This window comes from Malaclemys terrapin, chromosome 17 (assembly GCF_027887155.1).
Source record: "Malaclemys terrapin pileata isolate rMalTer1 chromosome 17, rMalTer1.hap1, whole genome shotgun sequence".
Classification (NCBI taxonomy): domain Eukaryota; kingdom Metazoa; phylum Chordata; order Testudines; family Emydidae; genus Malaclemys; species Malaclemys terrapin.
Window position 1 is genome coordinate 9,564,976 of NC_071521.1, and position 10,441 is coordinate 9,575,416.

At 47.7% G+C, this 10,441-nt stretch overlaps 1 protein-coding gene and 1 long non-coding RNA gene across 2 annotated transcripts; one reads left to right on the plus strand and one right to left on the minus strand.

Annotated features, from left to right (window-relative positions):
- Positions 1-1,710: 1,710 nt before the first annotated feature.
- Positions 1,711-6,704, minus strand: LOC128825035 (uncharacterized). Its single transcript, XM_054007044.1, has 2 exons — positions 6,553-6,704; positions 1,711-6,060 (listed from the first exon to the last, which is right to left on the minus strand). The coding sequence occupies exon 2, from the start codon at positions 4,121-4,123 to the stop codon at positions 1,805-1,807; it is 2,319 nt and encodes a 772-aa protein (XP_053863019.1). The 5' UTR covers positions 4,124-6,060; positions 6,553-6,704; the 3' UTR covers positions 1,711-1,804.
- Positions 6,705-6,802: 98 nt separating this feature from the next.
- On the plus strand, positions 6,803-9,397 carry LOC128825036 (uncharacterized). The gene is made up of 3 exons (XR_008442577.1): positions 6,803-6,931; positions 7,886-8,099; positions 8,695-9,397. It is a non-coding gene; the product is annotated as an uncharacterized LOC128825036 (long non-coding RNA).
- The last annotated feature ends 1,044 nt before the right edge of the window (positions 9,398-10,441 follow it).

A 10,441-nucleotide genomic window follows, 5' to 3' on the forward strand; every position in this document is an offset into this window, starting at 1 on the left:
CTTGGGTCACGTTTTAAAGCTCTTCCCTGAAGTCCTGAGATTCTCTTACACTCACATGACTCCAGGAGCTGGGGTTGTAAGAAAACCCCCCAAATATCATGATAAAATGGTAGGAGTTGGCAACACTGTGAGGCAGATTATGGGAAACAAAGATCCATATAGGTGCTGAAGAATTCACCTTTGCTGCCCTGACCTCCATCTCCCTGGCTTCCCCCAAGGAAGAACTGATCCACCTGCCCCCATCCCCTGTCCTGGGGGTCTCTACGGTAGCGCTTAACTGCCCCAGCCCAGCTAAACTGCCCTCACACCCATTTGAGAATAGGGGTGACTCCCAATGCTCCAGACGTGACTGCGTCACCAGCCCCACCCTTACCCCCTCCCCTGGTAGCACTTGTTGCCCGCCCTAAAGGGCTCGAGGGGACAACAATGGTCCGTCGCTCGGTGTGCTTAGCACCAATAAAGACACCGAGGGGAGAAAGCAAGCCAAGTTTATTTCAGAGCTCTGAAATGGCACTAGGAGACCAGCATGTCTCAAATCCAGTGCAACAAATACAAACAACTTTTACCTTTTATACTCCAAACTGTTTACATACATCTCTTTGTCTGGCTGTTCTCCCTTACCCCTCCCTTCCAGACAACTGTTACAATAAGCTCTACATAAGCTTGTGAGAAAACTTTCTCAGTCTTTGCGACCTTGAGTTAGACGCCTGCAAACTAACTACCCCGCTTCTTATCTCTATTATTTCTGCTAGTGTGAATGAAACTGCAGCCATCTGCTAGAAAGCTGACATTACATTTCTGCTTCAACCTACTTCAGAGCATGTAAACAGTTAGCATAGAAGTAGGTGAGAGTTCACAAGATGGGGTTTGGGGGTTCAGATAGGCCCAGAGCAAAAGAGCTTCATCGGCACTTGTGGCCTTCCACTCTCCCGAGTTACCTGGTAGCTATGCCTAGTGGACCCCAACAATCCCTCCTTTGAGAACACTCAACAAACCTTTGTCAGAGTTTTCTCATACTCTAAAGACAGAATGCGATTAAGCTCCATGCAATCAGGATTATCAATGAGAGGGTATAAGGGAACTTCTGGGGTATGGGAGGTACAAATCTTACGTATGAGCACTTTACAGCAAATGAGCAAAAGAACAAGAACAAAACATATCACCACACCTGTGAGCAAGATGCGAACAATGCTTCCCCCTATATTCCCTAGTTCCCCTAAACCAGGTATCCAACCCCAAAGGGAATCCAAAATAGTGGATTCTCCTTCCTGGCCTTCCACTGGTTAAAGGCCCGTTCAGCTGACAAGATGTGCTTGTTAATGTCCTGTGAAAACTCTGGGACATAGGTACAACACTCTTCTCCAATAAGGGCACAGACAATTACAACAACCCAAATGCCCAGAAGATAAGAAGAATTGTTGACACTAAACAAGTCAAAAAATAACAAGACCAAATACATAGGCCAGGTCGGCCTTCTGTGAGAAAATAAAACCAATGCTCAGGGTTCTCGCGGGGAGTATGCTGTGACTGTTCAGAAAGATCACAACGCACTCCCAGCGACCCTTACTGTCTTTTGAATAAAGAAGAACAGGAGTACTTGTGGCACCTTAGAGACTAACAAATTTATTAGAGCATAAGCTTTCGTGGACTACAGCCCACTTCTTCGGATGCATATAGAATTCTATATGCATCCGAAGAAGTGGGCTGTAGTCCACGAAAGCTTATGCTCTAATAAATTTGTTAGTCTCTAAGGTGCCACAAGTACTCCTGTTCTTCTTTTTGTGGATACAGACTAACACGGCTGTTACTCTGAAACCTGTCTTTTGAATAACAGCTTAAGTCCCAAATCGTCATTAGCAGTCTTCTCCGCAGGCTGGACAGTCCACTGTTTAGGAGTGGGCACTGCTTTCAGTCGAGAGTGATGAATCCAGTTCTTGTGTCCTTCGACCTTTGCCGCTGTATGGGTGACAAGCAGGACAGTGTGGGGTCCCTTCCACTTCTCTTGAAGAGGCTCGTCCTTCCAGGTTCGCACGAGAACGGAGTCACCAGGCTGCAGGGAGTGGACCGGAGTATCCAGCAGAAGAGGCTGTGAATCTTTGGTATACCTATGAAGAGAAGAAAGAACAGCAGACAGAGAGCACTTGTACTGAGACAAGAAACCACACCCCACTTCCCATTCCCCTGCCAGAACTGGGGTACCATTCATAGGCCATGCTCTTCCAAACATAATCTCGAAGGGACTAAGCCCTATCCTACCCTTAGGGAGAGCACGAATGCGAAGTAACACAAGGGGCAAGGCATCAGGCCACTTAAGAGAGGCCTCCTGACAGACCTTTGAGAGGTGTTGCTTGAGTGTCTGATTTGTGCGTTCCACTACTCCACTGGCTTGTGGTCGCCAGGGTGTGTGGAGCTTCCAGGGGATTTGCAGAGCACTTGATATCTTTTGAACCACTTGAGATGTGAAGTGTGTTCCATTATCATATTCCATCCACTGAGGAAGGCCGAAGCGAGGAATGATCTCCTTGACAAACTTAAGAGCCACTGTCTTGGCAGTGTTGTTGTGACATGGGAAGGCCTCAGGCCATCCACTGAATTGATCCACTAAGACGAGAAGGTACCTGTACCCTTGGGTTCTGGGAAACTCAGTAAAGTCTATTTGCCACACCAATCCTGGGCCTGGGGTAGGTTCCAGGGTGGCTGGTGGCACTGCTACTCCTGGTCGAGGGTTGTTCTTTTGGCAGATTAAACATTCAGCTTGTACCTGTAATGCTAAGGGTTTAAGTCCAGAGGTTAGAAAATATTTATTCATAAGCTGGGTAAGAGCCTCTCTGCCTGCGTGTGTGGTCTGATGCAGTTTCTGCAACACTGGTCGAATCAGGCCCTTGGGCAGGAGGATTTTTCCCTCTGTGGAATAAAGCCATCCCTCCTTTTCCTGGAGACCAAGACTGTCAGCCAGGTTTCTGTCCTCTTGGGAGTACTGAGGGGCTGCAAGCTCACCCACTGATGGGATGAGGGCATGCATTTGGGCGTTCTCCTCAGTTGGTGATTTCAGGGTAGCAGCTCGCTTAGCTTCCCTGTCTGCTCTGGCATTGCCCTTGGATACATCTTGATCTTCCCTTTGATGGGCTTTGCAATGCACCACTGCTACTGCTGAGGGGAGTTGTACCGCTTCTAAAAGCCGGAGAATTTGAGACCCATGCTTGACCGGGGAGCCTTGGGCTGTTAGCATTCCCCTTTGCTTCCACAAACCAGCGTGAGCATGCAATACCCCAAAAGCATACTTTGAGTCAGTAAAGATATTAACCCGTTTGTCTTTTGCCAGCTCGAGTGCACGAGTCAGGGCCACTAGTTCAGCACGCTGGGCAGGTGTTCCTGCCGGTAAACTCTCAGCTTCCACGGTATCATGAAGAGACACAATAGCATAACCAGCCCTCCTTTGCCCATCCACAACAGTACTACTTCCATCTGTATACCATTCCAAGTCAGCATTTGGGAGTGGCTGATCTTTTAGATCTGGGCGGCTAGAATACTGAACATCTATGATTTCTAAACAGTCATGTTCCTGCTTTTCTGTCTCTGGTAGCAGGGTAGCTGGATTAAGGGAGGGACAGATCTGCAGGGTGACTTCAGAATTCTCTAACAGCTTCGCCTGGTACTGAGCAACCCGAGCCTGTGTGAGCCAAAGACCACCCTTAGTGTCCAGCAAGGCTCGGACCATATGGGGAACATACACTTGCACAGTTCCTCCCAGTGTCAGCTTTTCAGCTTCCCCAAGCACTAGAGCAGTAGCTGCGACCGCCCTCAAACAGGCTGGCCATCCCTTTGAAACTTGATCCAGTTGTTTAGAGAAGTATGCCACAGGACGTTTCCAGGCACCTAATAGCTGGGTAAGCATTCCCAAAGCTACCCCTTTTCGTTCATGCACATACAGTTGGAACGGCTTAGATATATCGGGCAAACCCAGGGCTGGAGCTTCCATTAGCTTCCTTTTCAAGATTTTAAATGCCCTGTCCGCTTCTGGGGACCAGTGAAAGGGGTCATGATCTGCTCCCTTAACACATTCATACAGAGGTTTAGCCCACAGTCCAAACTCTGGAATCCATATTCTGCAAAAACCTGCCATGCCCAGGAATGCCCTAAGCCGTTTACGGTTGCTGGGGATGGGAACTTGGCAGATAGCCTCCTTCCTTTCGTTTGAGAGCTGTCTCTCTCCCTGCCTGATGTGAAATCCCAGATATTGAACCTCTGAAAGAGCAATTTGGGCTTTGCTTTGAGATACCCTGTATCCTCGCAGTCCAATAAAGTTTAGGAGACTCACAGTAGCTCTGAGACAAGGGATTAGACCCACAGCAGCAATCAACAAGTCATCTACATATTGCAGCAGGAGGGCTCTGTCTGAATTATCCTACTCCTCCAAGTCTCTGGCCAAAGCCTGTCCAAACAGAGTGGGGGAATTTTAAATCCCTGGGCCAATACTGTCCAGCAAAGCTGCTTTTTAACCCTTCGTTTGTCCTCATTATGCTTTGCAGTATTTTGCAGATCTCATAGTTGCTTGGTCACATTCAGGCCCCCCTTTCTCTTGGTTGTCAGCCAAGTCTTGGCTGTGAACAAAGTCCTTGGATGAGCCAGCATGACTGAGCTTGCTAGCTGTATTTTCCTCTCAGTTAACTCATTCTGTTCCCTTTCCTTCTCCCTTTCTCGGCTTCTTCTAACTTCCAAAGGAACCTTCCACTCTTCACTTATACACCTTTTCTCCAACCATTAACACATACTCATTGCCATTATACATCCTTTGAGTAACATAACTTCTGTACAGAGCTTTGAAGCAACAAACCAGGACGAGCACACTCACTTCTGAGGATTCCACTCTGTACAACCTCTGGTATCCAATAGCTTTCCCTTTTAAACCTTAAATGCCTTCTCTGTCTTCATCCTTAGCCTTGGCTATAACCTGATTCCGCTCTACTTCAGACAACAGGGTTCTCATAAGTATATTACAATCATCCCAGTCAGGCTTATGGCTAGCTAGACATCCTTCAAAGATAGAAATGAACTTGCTTGGATTCGTTGAGAATTCTCCTGCCTCTGCCTTAAAAGCAGCTAGATGTACAGGGTTAAAAGGTACATGCGAGTAGACAGATACTATCTGTGCTGGCCGTTCTTGTGTTCCTGGACGGGCTACCACACTCTCAGTAATCAACGGATACAATCCCACGGGGTGGGGGTACTCTCTGAAGCCTGTGGGGGTGGAGGAGCCGAAGGGGACACCGATTCTGGCATTACAACAGTGGGAGGGTTCTGGGGTTTAGCAGCCGTTACTACCGAGCCTGTCGGAGTCAAATGGCACTTGAGCAAAATATCAGTCCTATTTCTTAACACCATAAACGTATACGCATAGAGATGTTCATTCCATTTACCTGTTCTCTGACAGAACAAAAGCAATTGAAGGATCATGTTGTAATTAAGTGATCCTTCCAGTGGCCACCTTTCTTGGCACTCTAGCTGGTACTCAGGCCAATCAACTGTACAGAACCTTTTCAATTTACTTTTAATCAACTGATCAGATCCAAACACTTTCCAGTTCACCAGAATGCATTCTAAAGGTGTACACTGTACCCTGCCGGCTGTACTCTGTCCCTGCCCCATACCAAGGGAGACTCTGGGCGTCCCCAGGTCACAACAGGCAGACACTGGGCGTCCCCAGGTCACAACAGATAAGTCCCCACTGGACTGTTCCTACCTTATCCAAGGGTCCGGTTCTGCACCGTCACCGTCGCCCTATCAACGGGACCGGTTCCCCACCGTCGCCCGCAGCTGCTTCTCCACTGTCTGTGTGCGTTGCACCGTTGTGCCCTCCGGGGTCGAGCAAACCACATCTCTGCCGAGGCCCCCGATGAAGTCACCGGTGAGCTCTGGGCGTCGGTCGTCGTCGTAATCCGTCAGCCACCAGGAGGGATCCGGGCAAGGCTAAATTTCAGCCTCGAGCCCACCCAGGGACGCCAAAACTGTTGCCCGCCCTAAAGGGCTCGAGGGGACAACAATGGTCCGTCGCCTGGTGTGCTTAGCACCAATAAAGACACCGAGGGGAGAAAGCAAGCCAAGTTTATTTCAGAGCTCTGAAATGGCACTAGGAGACCAGCATGTCTCAAATCCAGTGCAACAAATACAAACAACTTTTACCTTTTATACTCCAAACTGTTTACATACATCTCTTTGTCTGGCTGTTCTCCCTTACCCCTCCCTTCCAGACAACTGTTACAATAAGCTCTACATAAGCTTGTGAGAAAACTTTCTCAGTCTTTGCGACCTTGAGTTAGACGCCTGCAAACTAACTACCCTGCTTCTTATCTCTATTATTTCTGCTAGTGTGAGTGAAACTGCAGCCATCTGCTAGAAAGCTGACATTACATTTCTGCTTCAACCTACTTCAGAGCATGTAAACAGTTAGCATAGAAGTAGGTGAGAGTTCACAAGATGGGGTTTGGGGGTTCAGATAGGCCCAGAGCAAAAGAGCTTCATCGGCACTTGTGGCCTTCCACTCTCCCAAGTTACCTGGTAGCTATGCCTAGTGGACCCCAACACACTGACTGGCCCAGGTACCCCTGTAAGTAAGGGGCTGCTGTGCAGTTGCCTCTGAGGACTGGCAGAACTCAGTGCACCTAATATGGCAAAGGCCCCGATATATTTCCTCTGGGCGGGAGGCAGCGCCTCGGTGCAGCAGGCCCCTCAGGGACAACACAAGCCTCAACCCGCTTCCCTGCATTTCCATGGCAACAGGCAACAGCTTGAGAACTCGTGCCAGAGTTTAAAGGTTCTCACGAGAAGAGGAGCTCTCGCACCCGCTCTGTCTCCTGTGCCTGGGGTTACCATGGAGACAAGGAGACTCTTGGCCTAGCCGGGAAGCTGCGCTGGGAGCTGGGCGGCTATTCAGGTAGTAGCGTGCTGGAGAGATGAACCGCCCCCTGTCTCTGCTAGGGGGATGGTAGAGTGTGCCCCGCTCTGGTCCTGCCTGGAGGTTGGTAGAATTCCCTCCCCGTCGCCATCTCAGAGCATCAGAACCTCGCTGCTTCTCATGTGGGTTTATATCACTTGGTCTCCATGATGTTCACACCCTATCCTGTATGACACATGCAGTCCTCTGAAGTCTAACAGAACAAAAAGGAAGGCACACCTGACGCAACGAACTCCCCAAGTGCGATGTGTTTTGATCGCTTATTTACGAAATGTGACAATGTTGTAATCCACAATAACTGCTGGGCCATCAGCGCAAATCAGCGAGGCTCTGCTGTCTAGAATCTAGGTTATGGAAGAAACGCTGGAAATTCACAGCTGTGGTCTTCATTAATAGTTTTCGGGATGGTCATCGTCATTGTTTCAGTCCATATATCCGAGCATTTGCAGGGATTGAAATAATTATAATAAAACTCAGCAAAGAGGATATATCTCTATCCAGAGCATCTTAATAAAGTTATTTAAAAAAAAATCCAAACCATGCAGACCTTTTGCTGGCTATGCTGTAAAGTTTCATTTGTATTATTCCTGGAGACACTGACAGAGGTACTGGTGACCTGAGGCTAGTGACCACCCTGAAGTACTAGGATATTCTTCATTTCTCTATAGATTGAAGAAAATGGAATGACCACCTTCTACTTTTTGCCTTGCACAAACACTACTAAGCTAACAGCAAAATATCAGCATGCTGAGATGCACAAACTTGGTTGCTCATTATATCTTTGTTTTCTAAATTAGGAATCAGAAAAATGGCTCATGGTTCTTGAAATCCATAGGTTCTCAACATTAACCTGCGTATGGCCCATGTTAGTAGGTCTTTCAAAACTTGTCAGCAGCAAAGATAACAAATGATGACTTCCCGTTACCTTCCTAGGTTCTGTTCCATGATTATGGTGAGGCTGAAATCTGTGAAGTAATAGCAGAGTTCTTCACCACCTCTAGTGGGAACACCCAGTCCTTGGACATAAGGAGACAGGCAAGACCAAGACCTCCGAGATTTATTTTGCTGAATTTGCAGAAAAAACACTTCTAGTGTACCTGGAGAATGTGCTTGTACCAGACAGCTTGTTTACAGAGCTTAAGAAACGGTGAGTAGAGCGTAGTTTGTCTTTTTTTTATCCCCCTGACAAACCTCAGAAGGTTTGGAGGTAAAGTTTGAATGAGCATCCAAAAGTTATCTTTTATGACCTTTCCAAAAGAATAATAAGAATAATAAGAAACATTTTATATTGCATTCCATCAAACATTTAAGCATCCCGGAGCGCCGTGCCGCACCACGCCGGGTCACCCAAACCCCCAGAGCACCGGGCCGGGCCGTCCAAACCCCCTAGTGCCGTGCCACCAAAGCCCCCTGCTCCACGCCACCGAAACAAAAACAAAAAAACCCTCGCGCCGCCCCACCGAACAAAAAACAAAAACATCGCGAGCACCTCCCGCCACACCCACATTGGCCGCCCCTTATAAGGTGCCGCCCCGAGCATGTGCTTGGTCGGCTGGTGCCTGGAGCCAGCCCTGACTGTTGTACGATTGGTGAGAAACCTTATCTCAGTGGAGTCAGACTCCTCAGAGCTTGTTTTTTTTACCAAGATCTTTGAAGAGTTTTTCTGTACAATGAAATCCTTTGTCTCTCAAACCTGCATTCGCTCTCTCTCCCAAAGCAATATGTTTGATTTTCAATCATAGGATCCACCTCTGCTTTTTTGAGCACCTTGAGAAGTGGTTTGCTCAATCCTTGTCCAACTCCTGGATCATTGTAACTGCCAAGAAAGAGGAGCTGAATTCGGAGCTGCAACTGCGTCTTCACATGCATCAGCCAAGGCGCGAGCGCATAGAAGAGGATATCCATAATGTCAGGGCTGGTACATATATTCACTTTGGGCATCACGTCTCTTTTTTAGAGCTCTCCAGGTGTGAGTCATAACGAGGCACAGCAGTGGCTACTGTTAATTGATTCAATATTGGGGAATAATGTGGGTTCAAGGGGCCTTTTCTAGCTCCTACCCTAAACTTGCTAGTTTCTTACATATTGGGGGGTTTTGTTAACTTTCCTTTTTCATAGCTCACATTTGTTTCCTCCTGAGCTGATTGTTAACAATGCAGAGCATTCACAGGTCCCATTGAAGTCAATAGGAGCAATGGATGCTCAGTCCCTGCTTCCCCACAAGCTTGGCTGCAGCTCCCCTTCGGGCAGAGAGCTGGGAAGCTATCATTTTGATTTTCCTAATGGAAAATCAATTTTTTGTGTGTGCAAAATTGAAATTTTCCCACAGAAAAATTTGGCTTTGCAAAAGGAGCATTATCCGTTATACCAGGGATAGGCAACCTATGGCATGCGTGCGGAAGGCGGCACGCGAGCTGATTTTCAGTGGCACTCACACTGCCCGGGTCCTGGCTACCGTCCGTGGGGCTCTGCATTTTAATTTAATTTTATAAGAAGCTTCATTTAAAATTAAATTAAAATGCAGAGCCCCCCAGACCGGTGGCCAGGACCTGGGCAGTGTGAGTGCCACTGAAAATCAGCTTGCGTGCTGCCTTTGGCATGTGTGCCATAGGTTGGCTACCCCTGTGTTACAATATCCTCAAAACCATTACCTTTGGCCTGAGCTGTTACTTCCATGTTTTTGCAGTGTGCCTGGAGGTTACTGGCATGTTCCAGAATTCTGGTAAACACATTCAGTTCCCCAAAGTTAAAAGGGGTTACTGGTAGGCCATTTATCTATGCCAAAGGTTTCAGATACTTCTGCTAACTTGCTGTAGCCAATCAAACAGGGTACAGGCCCGTAGGTTCTTTGCATTACAGCCAAATATAATGAAGTAATGTTTACTGAAGTTATTCAGTACAAAAACATAAATCAAAACAATATAATCAATCAAATCAATAAAGAAAAACATATAATCTAGCAGGCTAGACGTCAATATGCGGCAGCTTGTATAGGCACCAACTCTGGGGCTGGAGCTACAGGCGCCAACTTTCCAATGTGCCGGGAGGTGCTCACTGCTCAACCCCTGGCTCTGCCCCCACTCCACCCCTTCCCCTGAGCCTGCTATGCCCTCGCTCCTCCCCCTCCCCCTCCGAGCCTCCTGCACACCACGAAACAGCTGATTGGGAGGTGTGGGGAGGGATAGGGAGGCGCTGATCGGTGGGGCTGCCAGTGAGCAGGAGGCTCTGGGACAAGGGGGGAGCTGATGGGAGGCTGCTGATGTATTACTGTGGCTCTTTGGCAATGTACATTGGTAAATTCTGGCTCCTTCTCAGGCTCAGGCTGGCCACCTCTGTGCTTTTGTTTTGCTTGTAACCTCTAAGCTGCACCTCAAGAAAGTTATTCTTGGTGTTTAACCCTGGTCGTTGCTCTTTTTAAAAAAATCTAGCAATAGCCTGAATTTCCAGATGTATTTCCTTTCTTTTTGTTTTTAATAAAATTTACCTTTT